The sequence below is a fragment of the Phalacrocorax carbo genome, chromosome Z (genome assembly GCF_963921805.1).
Source record: "Phalacrocorax carbo chromosome Z, bPhaCar2.1, whole genome shotgun sequence".
In the NCBI taxonomy this organism is placed as follows: domain Eukaryota; kingdom Metazoa; phylum Chordata; class Aves; order Suliformes; family Phalacrocoracidae; genus Phalacrocorax; species Phalacrocorax carbo.
In genome coordinates, this window is record NC_087548.1 from 20,612,058 (window position 1) to 20,631,121 (window position 19,064).

Consider the following 19,064-nt stretch of genomic DNA (forward strand, 5'->3'; position numbering starts at 1 on the left):
GTAACAAAACAAAACCTAGTTCAATGTTCCTGATTTCGAAAGAGGCAGTTCTTCAGTCAATAAACATTCCTTCTACACTACAAGTAAGTGAAAGGTGACTAACAGGCAAGACTTTTTAAATGCCTGGAGAGTTTGGAGAGGGTTTGGAAGGAATAAACTTGCCAGAAACTTCTGGCAAGCACACTCCCTGCAACAGCCGGCAACAGGATATCCAAGTATGTATTTTTGCTTCCTTTCCCAGACCATAGTATTACCACCCCCACCTTCTTATTTATGCAGGGAAAGGATGGCATTATCGAATTATTTTCTTAGTCAAGCAAGATTTTTTCCTACTGTACAGAAGGAATCACTTCCAAAAGGAGAGGGAGCCAAATACATCTAGGGAACATTTTAAGCCCATTTTACAGTCACTAAAATCTGAACTGTCAGAGCCCATTGGCGTAGCAAAACATTTCATTTTAATACAACATACTAGTTACTTCATTCCCAGTTTAACAACATTTTTAGAGGTATATTCCTCAAACATAGCCTGCAGGAACAATAATGACTTAAGAGAAATGTAAGAAGGCGCACCCATTTTCTTTAGTACAATAACACATAGAACTACTTTTGTATTTAGTGTCTCCTATTTTGCTAAGTCTTAGTTGCATACCATCCATGATGTAGACTAAATCATAACCACTTCACATCATTGAAGACTTTACAGTGCATAACCTGCAGGAATTGCAGCTTAACTTGCAGGAAGGTATAGTGCTTTTCTGCAGGTTATATATTGTGACATATCGATAACAAGAAGAAACTTCTATGTTGCATTTTAGTACCTACTTCAAAAGTAAACATCTCTGTCTTACAAGAAATGCCTTCTCAAAAGGCAGTTATGGACTGGAAGGAAAATTCCAAAAGCCAGCATTTGGCCATAACCCCTCTTCTTTTGCGAGCAGTCTTCCTGTACCACGCAAAAATATTACCATCAAAAAATATCTTAATATTTCCATATAATACCTGGTAAGTTTATGTGAAAACAATTCATATGACAGCAAAATTTTTGTGTTCTTTAGATGGATTTCTGGACACCAAGCTACAAAAAACACTCACGCCTTTAAGAGGGCCAACAAGAATATATGAAAATTTACCATGTTCTTCAATGGGTAAGTAATATTTACTCTTCCACTGCCGGTGACTGGCAGTATCAGTACATTTGTCTACTCTTGGATTGACTTTTGTTTATAAGCTAATTTTGAAATACTGCTCCAGTGTCTTGATTCCTAAACAAACACCCTCAAAAATTAGTCCAGTGATATGACATTAGTCTCTTCTCACTGAACAAATGCTTTGAAATAAGCAGATTGACAGGGATGACTTAATTCAGACACACTGGGTAACTGAATAATTAAATCAAATAGAAGAGCTAATAAAGATTGCATAGACGCTGCACAGACAATGTTATTTAGAGAATGGAGAAAGTCAATGGAAAGAGAATAGTAGGAAAGCTTAAGTGTGTTTTGATTCAATATTCTGATTTGTTAAACATTTTCCCATCATTTTATGCCCTAATAAGTTTCCATTGACCAATATGACCTAAAGCTACAGAGGAAGCCAGTCAAGTGCAGAGTTGCCTAGAATGTGTCTCCACCAAGCTGCTGCAACTAAACATCAGTTAAAATAATTGAGAAAATGGAAATGTACCCTGGTAAAATTCTTTGAGACTAGTCTTTGAGTCTAGCAACTGCTAAGCTACTTTAGACACCACGCTTTTCAAAATAAATTAATTCTATATCAAAATTCTAATAATAAGTTAATTTTACAATGTGGTAAGAACAGAAGTGACACTGGGAAAGTCACTGAGAAATGCTGCAGTGTATACAGAAAATGTACTTTGTTCCCCATGTCCAACTGTCGTGTAAACTTCAGTTTATCAGGAGGTAAAACTATACCATATGTTCACTGCAAACAAAAGAGGATCAAGATAAACCAAAAATAATCTGGCACCACATATTAATACATAATCCAATGCAAGTAAAAATTGAAAGTTAATGTTCAACATAATTAGGCTGACATACTATTGTCTTCTCTTCCTTTTAACCAGGAAGAGACACTCCCTTAACATCAATGAAATTATTTGAATGATCAAGGGGAGCACAGTTCCTGAAGTCAGATAAGAAATTCTCTTAATCATGGTCAGCTCTTCTCAAACGTTTAATTTTTTATATTTACTAGTCATAATGAGACACACAAAGATCAAGACGACAAACTGTTCACATAGTACAATCTAAAAGTTAACACAGCTGTATGCCAATTGTGAAAAACTGATCTTTGACAGCCAGCAGGAGTAACAACCAATTCATGAAACTTCTGGTAGGAGACAGAAAAAAGTACCTTAGCCCTAAGACCACCCATTTGTTTTATTACCTACTGCTTCAATGCACAATGACAATATAGCTAAAAGGCTGCACTTCGATTTTTACTAAAGCCAAGCAGATCAGAAATAGCAATGACAAGTGTTTGCTATGAGTTAAAGGCTATCAATGCAACAGCTTAAAAGGATATTCTGCATGGTAGTTGTACACTTCAAACCATGGAGGTTAAGGCTACTGCAAATTAAGTGAATGAAACAGAAGAGGAATGTAAATTCAGAAATAAATAGCTCCAACCTTTTCTTTTTGCAACTGCAAAGCAGCAGTAAAAAATTTGCAAATATTAAGCAAAGACAACAAAGTAAATTAGCCTGTCTTAAAGACAGGCTGTCAAGTCCAATTCAAGTGTTAGGAAATAACATTTACTGTTAGGAAAAATAATTCTTCAAAACATAAAGACAATGGGGTATTTTTTTCTCTGCATTTGTAAATGTAGATTTAAGATAAATCAGTGTTCGTGTTATGGCCAATGGCACAAAGATTAAATGTTCACTCCAAGAGACACAATAAAGGATATGAGGAAAAAAAAAAAAATAATACACTGCAAAAGGCTTGAAATCTACCTTCCTGGGCAACTGGTGTTAGAATTTTATTTTTACATAAAATGTAAATGTATGCATATATATGTGTGTCCATTTAATAAATACAAATAAAAATTATATATTATATGAACACGCGCACACTTACACTTTACAGATCTCAAAATAAGCAGCACGGGCACATAATTAAGGGGTCCCCAGGGCTCATAAAGAAAGTGCAACGACCTTGTTAGTGTTTGGCCTTTCTTTCGCACCCAGTCTCATTGTAAAACAGTCAACCATGAAAGCACTTTAAAAAGCTGGGTTTTTTTTTTAATATTTACAGCATGATTTTATCATGTACCTTTCATGTTTTAGAGAAACTGGTACTTCTGTGTATCTTGCTGGCAAATTCAACATGAACCACAAACTTTCTAATTTACAACTTTCAGAAATTTGAATGCTTTTGAATACCAGGATTTTCAACTTTGCAATTTAATGACAACCCTGCCTTTGGCCTTTCCTGACCTGTTGTGAAGTAAATCAGGCACACTAATGTGGGCTAACAAGTCTTTTTCACACTGTTCGATCACCCTGCATCTTTTTTCTCCACAGACACTGCTTCTCTCCCACTCTCTGTCTAGCCATCCTCCCTCAAAGCAAACAAAATGGTCACTGTAACCCTGCATTACTGCTCATTAGATCACAGGTTAGTCAAGTGGAACTGCCCGAGGTTCCCAAAGGAGAGCTATACTTCAAAAATCTGTCCATGTCAAATGAAGAAAAAACCCCTGAGCGTGGGGTCACCCAGATCAATGATCAAAAGCGACTGAGAATAGTGGAGGGGAAAAAAGAAAAAAAAAAAAGCCCTTTTTTGTTAAAAAACAGCCTTCTGTATAATAAATCAGAATACAAAGATACTAAGCTTTTTCTCCCCCTTAAAAACACTCCATTTCAGTTTTAAAATGGAATACCTTGCTTTTCAGAAGATTTTCTAGACGTAAGATTATTTTTTAAATGCCAAGAGTGAGATTTGAATAAACCTCAAAATCACCTTAAGAAAAACAGCATGAGAAATAATAATGGGAAATACTGGGGATTTTCTCTCCATCATACAACTATTTAATTATTTAAAAATGTAGTTAAAATCAATTTTTATTCAATTATGACTTTAATTTAAACAACTGATGCATTCTGAGCTTAATGAGCCATGATACAGGTAGTATGTCCACAGAAAAAGTAGTCAACCAAAATTATATAATTTGAACTCTTCTGGTAGATGACAGATGTGCACGCACGTGCAATACTTGAAGAATGTGCAGTACTATTTCTGTAGCCTCTGTTCATCTTTTAAGAACATAAAGTAATTTATTAAAGAGAACCAAGAAAACCACAGGGAAGTCCAGAAGAAAAAAAAATATTTTAAAATAACAACACTATCTGTAAGTAATGAATTTTGACACACAGAACAGACACACATGTGCTTTTGAAAGCAATATTGGAGGATAGTCTCCACTTACTCAGAATTAATGAAATATGACAAAATTAATTTACATAATGCATTTTAAAAGACACACAGATAATTCTGCTTACTCAAAATGAATTATATATTTTTAAAATGTAAATTAAAGATAAACCTGCGTACAGATTTATCTTAACATACCTACATTGTACTACCACTGAAAACACTGCTGCAGCTAAAGGGACCCCAATGTTTCCTGCAATGTTGGTGACAAAGCATCATTTCATTTTCATTACAACTCTGAAGAGTTTTTTCTGTCCTAGAGAGTAACTCAGATTTCACTCTTACTTTCTTTATCCTCAGCCACAAATAAAGGCATTTTAGGAAAGGAAATAAGGTATCTAAATTAGAACAGAATATTTCATAGTACATTTGTAGTTAATATACGGTCTGCTGCAAAGGAATTACTGCAACAGAGCAAAGCTATAGGAAATAAAATTAAAGAATTCCTTAAAATACTCATACGTTTCATACAATTTCAGTAAATAATTTTTTAGCATTTATTACCACAGTAACATAAAAACTAAAATGAGAATGCAAATGGTGTGATAATACGTCATAAAAAGTACTGGGAAAAGTTTACGGAACAAACAGGTATTGAGACAGATGGGACAACTTAATTTTTAATTAATACAGTTGTGGCAAATATATAACAATATTTGCAGTAATTCCAATTATCCTCCTCTATACATATCTGTGGATGAGATGAACAGTTAGTGTTTCATGTCAGACTGCTGTAATAGACTTTCTAAACATTTAAACTATTTTGAGAAAACATTTACACTTATAAAGGTTCCAGCATGACTAATGATATGCTGCAGTATCAACAAATCATCATTAGAATAATGTCATTATATTCAAAACTCTGCTTCTAGTCTTATGAAGACGATTGTTCCCAGATGCTAGAGAGCAGATAATTCATGTTTCTTCAGGGGTATGTCTGTATCTGCTGCTGAATCACTGCAAGAAGGGGATGGGAGAATAGATTCTTCTTTTTTAACCACATGTCATTATGCACTGGACAGAAGAGATTTGTGAAGAACAGACACTGTTTGCAGTATACATCCCTACAGAAGGCAGCCTCCAATGGACTGCTTTAAGCAAAAACTCAGCAGTACACCATCCTCATCCTCCCTGAACTGTGGGTCCCTTCACCACTTTTGAACTTGCTGAACTCCCCTCCATTCTTCATTTCTGTTTCAAGCCCAGAATGCTCTCTACTTGTCACTTCTGCTCTACTGACAGTAAAGTCTTGGGAAGTGGCAGGAAAAGACACGCACAAGATTTGCCACCTTTCCATTCTCTCTGTCACTCCTTATCTCTGGATTGTCCCATTTTCAAAAACTACGATGTCCTGTCCAACAATCAAACTTGTAACCTGGGAACAATCTTTGATTTTTGGTTTCCCTCGCACCCACAGAGCATCTGAGATTTCTTCAGAAGTATAATGGCTTGAAGGAATCCCAGGGGAAAAAAAACAGTGCAGAACCGAGAATGGATAGGAAAGGATTTAGTCTGACTTTACAATATTAAGTCTTTCCTTCTTGGTCTTTGACAACTGCAGCATTGTCCCAGTAACATGCATCAAGAGCACTGATGAAAAGATGATCCTTTCCCTAACCTGTCACTTGGAAATATGTCGTTGTTTCACAAAGACTCAGATGTATGCCATCATCTCCATGTCTAGAGCTGCATGGTTCATTCCCTCTCATAGGAATTTTATGCTCACCCGTCTACATCAGCTTCAGCCTCTGATGGGCCAATGATGCATCCAATTTTCAGTTTTGTTTTCCCTCCTGCTACAGCTCATACACACGAGAAACTCCTCTCAAGGATCTTTAGAAATGCTGAGTCTGAAGAGGCACCAAAAGCATACCATACCCAACCTGAACTCCGAGCACCTTCTGTTTGAGGCAGATTTAAAAAAACTCTGCATACACACCTTCCCAGCAAGCTCTTCAAGATGTTGGGAATTAGACAATATTAATTTATGTTACTTCCTATTGCAGATAGTGCTGATGCAGCAGAAAATTTTCTACTTTTGAGGCACATAATTAAATTCCAACTTTAAATACCTACACGGACATGAAATTGATAGATTTTCTTCTGTTCAGTTATTATTGAGCCTCCCTGGCATGACCAATAAAGATGCTCATCACGACCTCCTATGCAGTGTGAGTAACTAATTCCTGCAGAATGGACTGAGACCAGAAATTAATTGCATACATTGCATGTAATGAAGATTATGTGATCATAAATTTTAATTTTTTTTCAATTTTATTATTTCTATTAGATTGAGTAACAAATATAAATGATACAGAAAAAAGTTCAACTACACAAAATGATCAGAAAGCCACTTGCTTCTTCAATAGATGTTAACTTCCCTTCAATCAATAAACTTTAGCACTAAAGACATTCTGGTACTTCCTCTTAAAAAAAAAAGAACAGGAAAAAAAAGAGAAGGATACGTTCTCATTTTTTAAAATGCAGCAGCTTGTATTCTTGCACTCAATAATTCATTCTAATAAATATAAGAATGATGTCTGAAAGGAAGACAGATTCTAAATTGGTTATACAATAGCACAGTGTCACAGACTTGATCCTTTGCATTCTTTTTCATCTGATCCTGAGACCTATTTTACAAAAACTATACAGTTGTATTTGGAAGCAGTTATATAGCTACTATTTTGTTCCATTTGAAATGTTATTTATTCTGAAAGGAATACATCTTCTCTTGCTCATGCAAAATGTCTCAAACAGTAATTAAATTTTTGAGCATTCAGGAATTCCTCTGAACAGCAGTATCACAGACATAGAGGCCCAAAAGGATCATCATGATCATGTAGTCAGATTTGTATCCAACAGGCCTCAGAATCTCATTTAATCCTCTACTAAAGCCCAGCAACTTTTGACCAAACAAAAAAGGTTTCAGAAAGAACTCTAAAAAGATGCACTCCTCTCAGTGTCAGCTGTCTTCAATGAATACTATATATGCATTTGTAAGTATAGAATATTTATGGAAAACATTTACTGAAAGATTAATACAGATGTTTGTATCTGAAACCATTTGAAAATTTCCCTAGTCACTTCACTTTTTATTTATACAGACTATGCTATACCTTCACAGTCACTATGTTTAGTTCTGCAAGCACAACCAACTCCTTTTTGAATGACATTTTCTTTCTTCTTCCTTGGCTAGGAAGACAACAATGATGTTTACATAGTGAATATAAACGCTTCTTTCATACCTCTCTCTCAACCCCAATAGAAGTACTTGCACACATCCTCCAGAGCCTTAATTGTTAAGAAACAGGGAAAAAATATTTCCCAGAATTTCCTGCATAACCTTCCACTAATGAGTTTCAGTGCAGTGGGATAAGCAAAAAAAAAAAGGCGAGAAAGGTGGCAGGGAGAATGGTCCAAGTGTCACTTAGTTTTAGAGTACCACACCACTGTTTTTCTGCACCAGTACCACCCTCCTCCCACCTCTTTTTTGTGCCTGTACAATAACTTATCCAGTTATCTTGTGAGCTCAGTTCATTTGAAAATAAGACCATTAGGAAGGAGGGGAGTAGTTAAGTAATTTTTCTGCCCAAACCAGTTCATCACATGGTCAGACATGGTCAGACTGTCACATCTGAAGGATGGGGCAGGCAAAAAGGCCAATACTGCTGGTAAAAGAAACACTCCAAGCACACCCATATATACACATATAAAACAACCATTTGCAGACACAAAAACTGCTTTAAAAATCACATTATTGACGTTAATACTATACACAAGAACTCTACAAACTATACACAAAACTTTTCAAAACCTACTCCAAAATATGCTGCTTTTTGCAGACCTGTACTTGGCACCATTAGCTGCAAGCACCATTCAACAGATTTACTTCTGTGAGGACAGTTCGATGTCATGAAACTAGCATATGCAGACCATACTTCCACTCCTGTAGCTTAGCTACTCTATGCCTGTTCTTCAGCTCCCTGTGCATTGTGCAATATGTGCACATTTGAAGGTGTGCTCAAGCAATTTTGTCTGTATCTTCAGGAGGGTCGTTCTAATTCAGAATTTCTAGAGGCACTCATTCAACTCAGTTGCTTGCAGACTTATTTCTTTGTCAAGAGTACGACTAGGTGTTTACTATTCAGACATATAGTTGTCTTTGTTAGATGGGCCACGTACATTGGCACATTATGGTTATTTGTAAGCTTTATTATTCACCTAAAAATTATCAACAATTCCAATTTGTCTTTTGAAATAATAGAAATATATAGAGGATATCTTCTGCCATGGCTTTGCTTATTATAAACCATAATTGAAACCAAAATCCATGTAAAGAAAAACTATGCTTACTGTTTGGATGCATGTTACTGGATGAAGGTGACATAGTCACCTTTTTATAAAGAGGTTTTCACAAAAAGCAGAGCCATTTTAGACAGGTTATTTACAAATCCATAAAAAGACTTTAAAATTCCTTTTCAGATCATCTTAATTTCTTTGTTAACCATTATTTCCTCCCATACCAGCGATTCAAAGAGATCAGAACAATCCAGCTTCTTCCAAGATCTTCAGCTTCTCATTTTAATTTCTTTATATGGTCACTTGCACTTTGCAGTAATAAATATTTACTACCCAACTTGCTATTATTATGGTCATTCTATCTATGCAATGATTGGAGGAAATACTACCTGCTAAATATTTACATTGAACTGCCTTGCAACTGTATGAAACTGTTTTGCTGTTCACATCTAGCTAGGATGTGGATCTACTCACAGATTATTTTTATTTAAATTGTTTATCATTTTATATTTTATTTAGAGTATTTTAGTTTAGGATCTTCTTCTAACTAAATCATCTTCCTAACAGGTCTGAAGAAATTCTTTAATCAGAACAGAAGTTCCTACGAGACATGTAAATACGATTTATTTCTGCATTGTTCTAAACATGGCAGAACTAATATTTCCTAAACATCAGTTTAATAACATCCTCCTCTCCTGCAAATGTGTTCACAACTGAAGTCTGACAAATAACTCCTCTGTTTCCACAAAGGCCACAGTTGTGAAGGAAGCAGCCAATACTCAAAACAGCAGAGTCCAGCTCCAAAACAATCTTCAAATATCAGGGGATACACCTTGGACGAGAAGAAGTATTTGCAGTGAGGGGATTGGAAATATTAGGGTCATTAAGGTCACTATGATCTCAAAACAGGGTAGGAATCCATATTTTGGCTATTTGCTGCAGTAATCTGAAGATAAATCATTTCAGAGACAGTTTCTTGAGAAACCAAAAATCTGCCCCCAATTTAACTTTTCTATGGATGTCCCTGTCATAAAGTACACAGATTTGCAACAGCTGGTCTTTAGAAATTCAGATAGGTGAACTCATTTGAGAGGCTTGACCAGGGTGAGGATGGGATAAACTGCAGAGAGCAATTCCATTTTCACTCTTGGTATCAGGCTAAGTTTTTGTAGTACCTGCTGCTAGAGACATTATCTACTCATAACTCTTAGCTGAGATACTGCATACTCTCTGAAGCTAAACCTCCTCACATGTCACTGTTCTATTCAGTTTTTCACACTGTTAGTAATGACATCTGTAACTGGTACGTTGAAAGGCTTTCCAAAAAGAAACCATTTTCCCCTAACTAGCAGAAACTACAAAAGGCATGAACTACGGCACTACAGAAGGAAGATACCATAATAAAAAGTAATTACATCCTGGAATTAAGCCTGTCATATACAGCCAACTCTGACCATAAGCATCAGGAGGCTGAGAAAGTACAGTTTCTAGAGCGCTCCAGCTCCCCAGCACCAGTAAGAGCCTCCACAGATGCTGACAAACCTGGACATGCTCCTGCAATGGTAATTAAGCTTCAAGATACTAAGGCATCAAGTACATATTGTTTCTCTACAAAACTAGTCCCAGACATAAACAACAGAAGAAACTGGCAGAGTAACAGATATTAGCCCTCACATCCCTAAGGTGGCTCTTTTCACAACGAGAGGCACCCTCCACTTTTCTGCTAACAGAAAAGCAAATTAAACACTGTCTGCAGTTCAAAATCCAAATGCTTTAAAATATTCTCAAACAGATAAATACATCACAATCTATGTTAACATGGGATCAACCTTCACACTTGCTTTTGAAAATATTTTTTGTAATTCAGAGAGATTTTTAATCTTTATCTACTGAATAAAAAAGGAAAATGAGAAAGACTTTCTTCAGCAGTTTCACACGCCCATCAGTACCACAACTTTAAAGATCTAGTATGCAAGAGAAAACAAATCACCTGTGATTGGCACACTACATAACCTTTTAATCTATTTTTTTCCTGACAACAATATTTAAAAATATAATCTTAAAATAGACTAAGAAGAGTTTTGGTTCACTGGTTATACTCTATGAATGTCTTCACATGTATGATCTTAGAATAGGTCAGTTGGAAGGGACGTACAATGATTATCTAGTCCTACTGCAATCTTGAAAACAGCCTTAAATATAAAAACCAAAGAAACTCCCCAAAACCAACACGCTGCCAAACATGTAGCTGCTTCACCACTGAACTAGCAAAGCTTCATGATTCCATTGGGTTTCTCCTTTGGCCAGTCCTACATGTCTTCCAGAAGTCCTCGATGGACTCAGGCAAGTGTTCATTCAGCATAGCCTGTTCCTAAAACACAGTGGCTACCGACAACTTCCAAAGCATCCTATCTGTGACTCCTAAACATCGCTCTGACCTGGGAGGAAAGCAACTCTCAGTTTGCATACTGGTTCAAACCACAGGCATCCACTGCAATATCCTGCTTCCAATATTGTTATACACTCCAAAATAAAAATCAACAAGTTGAGAATCATAGCAATGCTACTGTTCCCTTGCAAAGCAGTTTACAGTGCTTTATCACCACAAATCTCCTGTAATACTTTAAGCCTGTAACAGAAATCTGACTAATCAAAAACACTTGTTATAATCAAAAGCACTTTTGTGATGGGAAACCAAAAGCACACTCCAACCAAAAGCAAGACACTTATTAAAAATATATATATAATTAGGTCACTGTTCTGGAATTCCACCCCGTATTTTGGAAACAGTGACCAAACTGATATGCCACCATCTTCCCATCTGCTGATTAACTAAATTTATGTTTCACTTGTAACTACTTTGATTTACTAATTCAGGTAGTTTCCAAAATGGCAGTCAGAACTGACTTACATATGATTAATTCTTAATTATTGTAATTTTAATCTAAAATAAGGTTATTTTGCAGCCTACCAATTGACTCAAATACGATTGTCTGAGTTCCACAGTCTGGTTAACGTACATGGTCTTTATTTCAGCATGGCTTGGCTGAAATCACTTAGCAGCTATTTGAAGACACTTAAATATGTGCTATGTCACAGGAACAACAAAACAACTTACAAATATCTTTGACGTGGGAAGGTGGAATAAACACCATAGAAGTTGATGTAAGAGAAGGCACAATATTTAAAATTACATCTTTGTTTATAATTTCTAAAAGGAAATGTCATATTTACTTTTTAAATTTCATTTTAAAATAAAAAAAAATTAGGAAACAGCCAACCAGCAACTGAACACAGGAAAAAAGGATTACATTTACTGATTAGTATTTCAACTTGGCTTCTCCTGTAATATTTCCTGATCACTTCACTAATAAGAAATATATTCTCTAATCATGCCTGTAAAATGAAGTAGGTTAAACTGAATTTCATAAATTAAACAAGTTATTTGGATATTCTTACAAATAGACATTAAGAGTTCTGAATTGAACTATTCATGACATTGCTTAATACTTACAGCATGCAGCTTCTACAATATCATTTCTACCTAAGGAATGCATGGAGAAAACACATTAAAATAAAATAGAAAATTTTGAAGAACTGAAGCAATTGCTCTTCCCAACAAGAAATATAACTAACATCTGTTGCAGAACCTGCTTGGCACATATACAGTTTTGTGAAGGATTTTTGTTGTAGATAAATATTTTTCTACAATTCCTATTATGCACCACTCAACTCAGACATTTACTTTAATTATACTCCAAGGGGTCCTTTCATATCCATTAAAGAAAGGCAATTTGTTGCCTAAAAGAATGCATACATGCTTCTAAATTTCAACTGTGATTCATCTGTCTTCTGACATGTGAAAAAGCAAGGAAATACCTATAATTAATGGACTTATATCTGAAAAAATGTCTAATAAAACTCTCAATGCTCAACACATTATTTTGTTAAAGCCTTAAATACGCTTTTCTTGAAATAAGGAATGGTCTTATGATTCAGCGTTTTACTTTCATTTCACATCTCAATAAAAAGAATAACAGCACAGTAAAGCCTTTAGGAAAGCAAGAAATTTCTATTTTAACATTGGCAAAACTGACCAAATAAGGCTCCCATTTTGCATACACATCAAACACAAGGCATCCTTTTTTCAGGGACAAAGTAACAACCATGTGACATTTTCCCTCCTTTTTCTTTTTTTTTTGTAATTTTGTTTTCCACTATTCCTAAGTAAAGAATCTGAAAAACACACACTAAGCTCTTGATACAGGTTTGGTTTGGGGTTTTTTGTTGGGTGGGGGTTTTTTTGGTGAAAATATGTGTAAGCTGTGCACATTTAACAAAATTTTGTATTCAGCATTTCACACAGACTCAAAGTAGCAATATCAAGACTTGTCTGCTATGATAATACATTGGAAGTTTTTTGGGTTTTTTTTTGAAAGAGAATGCAGTAGAAACATAGTTAAATGCTACTGTAAGCATATAAAGATGTACTCTACTGAGATATCAAGCAATTGGTAATTATGGATGAGGAGAAAATGAGGGTACTGGCAATAAAAGAGAAGAAACGCTAACTCTAAATACACAAAAGATTCAGCTCAGGTCCAAAAGTCTATCAACATGGGCTCAAGTGGAGAACGAAGAGTTACATGTATAATCTGCTGTAAAGCAAACTAACTGGCATTGTATTCACTATTCTTATGAAACTGGTTAAGGAACAGTTCTTAAATTATATTTACAGTCAAAATCCTCAATTAACTTTAAACCAAATTTGGACATTTTAAGAAGCTAAAAAGTAGTTAAATAAAAAATACTTAAATAATGTGAAAAGGCATTTCTGTTGATAGAAAGTATAATCTGTATTGCTCTATGAAAGAAGTAAAAATCAAAATACCTTGGCTATATTTGGATGAATAAAATGAAACCAGTTGTGTCTCAGAGTATTGCCAGTTTTCAAGTGGAAGGTTTAGGAATACATGCTTTGCTTTTACACTGCACAATAACATAGATGAAATTAATAAAGTGATATATGAAAATCCATATTGCACTTCCTTTAAATATTCATTACTTCTTCCTAAATCTGTTTTCAGGCGAACAAGACCGAAAACTTGCAGATTCTATCCCTGCTTCATTGCAGTTTACCTTTTTATGTAACTTGATACATTAATTCCAAATTTCTTCTTTTTTCCCTAAGCACAGATTCTTGGAGGAAAGGGCAATATAATAAAACATTTTGCAGTTTTAGCTTACACAGTTCTTACTTATTCTCTTCTTCTCATATTAAAAACATCACTCCAGTCACATTTACGCTTTCCTCTTCTTAACACATAATAAGCTTAACTTCTTATCCTCTATTTCTTCTGACTTAGAAAAGAGGCATAAACAGTAATAAAGCAGTACAGAAAGTACATATAACTACACCATGCAAATAGCAGTTATTCTACAGATCAGTAAGTTTTGCATTTAATTCAATCAGTACTCTTCAGAAAGATCATATTTTAGACAAAGAAGGGCATCTAGGAAACAAGTTTAAATACAAAGCAGCAACAGAGTAAGGTGCTAAAACAGTTTTCACTCTGCTGTAATAAAAAACACCACTCACAGAACAAACAGGAGATTTCACACACAGTCTTTAATAGGAAGAGTCCTTTAAATGACATTTCTGAACAGAATGACACAACCAAATTTTAGCTTCTTCCTACAGTGCAGAAAAGTAAGTAGAGCTTCTCATGAAGAATCAGTAACTTTCAGTATTTCCTCAAAGGTGTGTGACATGAAAGGAATGTAGGTAAGATGCATTTTTCAGAAACTTAATAGCAAAAGGTACACTGCATAGAACATTTATATAATTCACTATGTGATAGCTACAAATTAGAAAAGACATTACTCCTTAAGAGAAGAAAATCAGAACAAGTTAGGGATTTCAGACCAAGAATTGCAACTCTGCCCTCACACCAGTACATAGCAGTTCAGAAGAAAGTTTTATATAAAAGACAGCCTGGGGCTGCAATCTATTCCTTTAAGCAGCTGCAAAGAATGGAGCAATGGGGTAGTGCAAGATTAAAACTAATAGCCAATAAAAAACCAAGCTAAACAAAAAATCACTGTCCCAGCAGCTTTTGATAACAGTAGTTAAAAATGTCTTTTCTCCCTTAAGCAAAATATGGTGAAAGCGGGAGAACTGCTTGCATCCAAGTATTACCTGTCTGTTTTCCAGAACAACTAAGCCGGTATAGAGTGCACTGGACTAAGTTCTTAGAGGCTGGGACTGCTCTTAGTCTGCATACTTAGAGAGGAGAGTAACTGAGGCCACTCCTTAACTAGGATACCAGGATAATAAGTAATACTGAGTCAGCAGTGTGCAGATAGTAAATACAAACACGCAAGGTGGTGCCACGTTAACATACCTCTTGTACGGAGCGAGCTGCTGGTTTGTCTTGATGATTGGCCAGTATTAAAAATGGCAAAGTACATAACTGTGGGTGCTGGAGAGCAGAATGCAGTTCATTCCTAGCAGTTTCTAGATCATCTTCAGAGGAGGCACTGTCTAATACAAATACTACCCCTTGGGATCCTTGGTAGTAACGACTCCAGTATTTCCTGATATTGTCAGCCCCTTTCAAGACAATAATAAGAACTAGTTAAAACAAGAATAAAACAGATTTAACACTTGTATTTGAAAATAACCCTTCTACTTAGAACAATCAAAGCAATGAACTAAATTGTCTCTCCTAAATAACCATAATTGAAAGAATAAAAGGAAAAAAGCAACGTAAAGCCAACACAAACACAAATGTCAAATCAACATTGTTTAAATAAAGGAGAGAATTTGACTCAATGCAGTTTTCATCCCTGAAAGTTTCTGCTCCAGTAACAAGTACTGGCAGAACTACCATGCTTCCAGCGCCACACAGTCTAATCCCATACCTTCTCACTGAAATATCTTGGTACTAACATTTAAAACTTTGCCCATTCTTTTTTACTGAGCCCTGCAGCTCCTTGCCATAACCTGTATCTTCTGTCATGGCAGTTGCTCATTTCTGCGCATGGTTCAGCCACGAGGCAAACACTTCATAACTGGGGAAAAAAGTGTCAGGAGAGCCTATTAAAGTAATTAGACAATGAGGAGAGTGGTGATACAATAGTGAGTTGAACAGTGAATGAGGAGCTATGGTGACAACGTGCAAAGGCATTCATTTCAACTACTTTTGCTCTGTCAAACACACTAAGGATTCTGGAAGAGCCCAACAGTAGACACAAGTGACTGTACAGGCTTTTGTGTCACAGTAATTTTTAGGACACAGTTCAGCAGCACTCATCTCAACAGAAGCCAAGCAATAAGGTTATCTACAGAAACCTTTTGCCTCCCCTGGAGAGCAGCATATGTTGTAACATTGAGGTAGGGAAAAAAAATTGTATTTGACAGCTGTCATACTATCTAAACTACGATTTGGATATGGGCTATTCTTTCTAAGTCTGAATCTGGCGCTACTCTCACGGGGACTAACACTAAAAAGTGAACAGCAGCAGCAATGCTCTAGTAGAAAACTTGACTTGTCTGCAAGACAGTGATTTGCAGAAATGTGCTGAAGGTATCCGTTACAGACACTTTGCTTACTTTGAGATAGGGAGAAGTGATCTTTAATGTAGACACAGATACTACCTTCTGATAATAATAAAACTCCATTTTTCAGTGAAAGAAAATTACACAAAAGTTCTGAGCAACATTTAGGTACAAAATGAGAATTTAATGCAACACAATTATTATAACATTGATATGATATTTAGAATATTCACTTAATTCATACATTGTGCAACAACAAATGCAGTCACTAAACAAGGGTGAAGACATAAATGTCTAAAAAGTAATTTACACCGTATACTTTTGGCATCCAACTCAAGAGTATTCAAATCTCGACACATGGAGTTATTGTCTTCTCCATACCGGCCACACTGGAACCTTAAGCACTCTGTTTCTGTATTCTGCACCTAGCACAATTTAGGTGGCTAACAAACATTGTGCACACAGACTTTTTCCTACAGAGAATGCTGAAGTCATACCTAAACAGATTTTTTTCTGCAAGAGATCTAAAGAGTTGATTACTTAAAGGTAAATGGTCACTGGATTTAGTCAAGACCTTGCTTAATTTCTCTTAATAATTTAACCAGATTCAAAGTAACAATGCACAGATGGGACAGGTGTTTAATTTATTTTATCATCATCTTCTGAAGTTCGACATTACTTATACAGAAAAGGGATTGCGTTGAAAGGTGATTCTGTGTTTCTGTACCATGACAAGATCTACCAATTGTTCTTGTAAAGAATGTCACAGCATCTGTTAGATGTCCCAGTCTTTCCAAACAGCTGTCTATGTCATAACCAAGTAGAGCAAGTTGCCAGAGGGACACTATTTACGTAGCCACACAGAGCAATGTTTTGCAGGCATCTGAAGTATCACATTACTTTAAAAACTGGTGAAGAATCATCTTCAATGAACTGAAAGGCCAACACCATGATCAGTTCTTTGAAGGTGTTTTTTTTTCCTAGCAATGTAACATCTGTCTTATTTACTCTAAGTTTCAGCCAGCCACTTTTCAATCACATGTCGCTGCCAGACCCTGAGTCTTATCTTTGTAACCATACTATTTCTGAAGAGAAAAATTGTGTGGTGAAATGCAGAGCATTTGACCTCTTGTATCCAGGCACACGGACAAAAGCAGCTCATGGATCCCTCCATGGGACACCGGAGCCAAAAAAGCAGAATGCTGATTTGTTGACTTCACGGTTCTGTCTTTTTTGCTCAGGTTCTTTAGCTGTTCAACTTTGTTTCTCCACATCAACTGTCCCAAAAGAAACACCACCAAAGCATAGTACTCCTTTCCTCTCCAACCCTGGCCAGTAATCATGCATAGTTATAAGAACCAACCAGTAATACCCAACAAAACTTGGGATTTCCTTTGGGATCTTCCATTAGAACAACAACTTGCTCTGAACTTGCTTACACTTCAATTCTGAGGAAATCACAGCCTGAGGTTTAAGAATAAAAAAAATTGCACTAAGCAGACAAGAAAAAAGTCTGAGAGATTCTGTACCTTAGGGTGCCATTTTAACTCATTTTTCTGGCAAACGCACTTGAAAAACAATTCTTGGCATCAATAAGCTATCAGCAACTGGAAATCACAATTTCTACAAGACAAATAAGCTTATATTCTTTCGCCTATTAACTCTTCATATCCAGGTAGCATGACCTGCTCTCAGCTTCTTTCTCCAGAGCATTAGGTAGTACATTGTAGAGTTATCCTGGGGAGGAAATGTTGGCCTGTGAATAGTGATCCAGCCATCACACTTTACATCATAACAAATTCTGTCTTATAGACCAAGCAATGGTTTTTAAAGGTGCAGTTTAGCACAGACTATCCTATAAATTAATCTTGTCATTTATTCCAAAGGTTTCTAAGACAGGGAAATTCAAAGTCTGAGTTATTCAGTAATCCAGAATGTAATGTGCATCCATTAAACATCTTCAGGCTCTCAAAGACTGCTCAGATAAAACCAGGAACTTAATTGGTACTGGTACTGGTACTGTCCTATCAAACAGTAGTAACACAAAAGATAAAGCATTTAGGTTTGCCACCCAAATATCATGTATTTCTCTAACAGCTTTGCAGGCACATGGCTGTTTCTTCAACCACTTTATGCCTAAACTAAGATGAAAGAAAGAAAAAGAAAGAGAAGTAACTCAGGTAAAAATCTCCAAAACATCAAAAAAAAAGTGACAACAATTCACATTAGACCTAGGAAATGTGCTACGCAAAAGGTTAACTAAAATGTTCAGTGTAGTATTTTCCTCAGACACAGGCAAGAGCCACAACTCATGCTTAGGCATATGATTTGTTTCCCTCAGCAATGAACCTGCAGGAGTGGGTTGAGTCCTGTGATGTGAGTAAAACATCCCTTTTACAGATAAATTGGGGGGACACACACCCCCCACTACAACACAATCACACTACTTATTAGAAAACAAAAGATAGTATTCAGTCAAACATAGGCTTGAATTACTTTATCAAATAAAAAAAAAAAGCCCTCTCCTTACAGAGAAACAACAGGATGCTGTAATTAAAAACCCTAATCATTCAGCATTACTACAGGGCAGGTTTATTCAACTAACTGTTCAAAATTTTAGAAAGTTTTCACACACAGAACACACACGGAATCGTATACATCGGAAAAGACCTTTAAGATCATCAAGTCCAACCATTAACCTAACACAGCCATGTCCACCTTTTAAATACCTCCAAGGACGGTGAGTC

General features: G+C 35.9%; 1 protein-coding gene and 1 long non-coding RNA gene across 4 annotated transcripts in view; one reads left to right on the forward strand and one right to left on the reverse strand.

Annotated features, from left to right (window-relative positions):
• The window catches only part of ARL15 (ADP ribosylation factor like GTPase 15), a 228,381-nt gene that overhangs the window by 115,506 nt on the left and 93,811 nt on the right, over positions 1-19,064 (reverse strand). For all 3 annotated transcript variants that reach the window (XR_010370476.1, XM_064437819.1, XM_064437818.1), the window contains one exon: positions 15,161-15,369. Coding sequence is in view for 2 of the 3 variants with exons in the window: in XM_064437819.1 (XP_064293889.1) it covers positions 15,161-15,369 (209 nt within the window). In the remaining variant the exon portion in view is untranslated. The remainder of the gene's footprint in view (positions 1-15,160; positions 15,370-19,064) is intronic.
• LOC135310429 (uncharacterized) lies at positions 107-13,618 on the forward strand. The gene is made up of 3 exons (XR_010370477.1): positions 107-215; positions 1,059-1,148; positions 9,324-13,618. It is a non-coding gene; the product is annotated as an uncharacterized LOC135310429 (long non-coding RNA).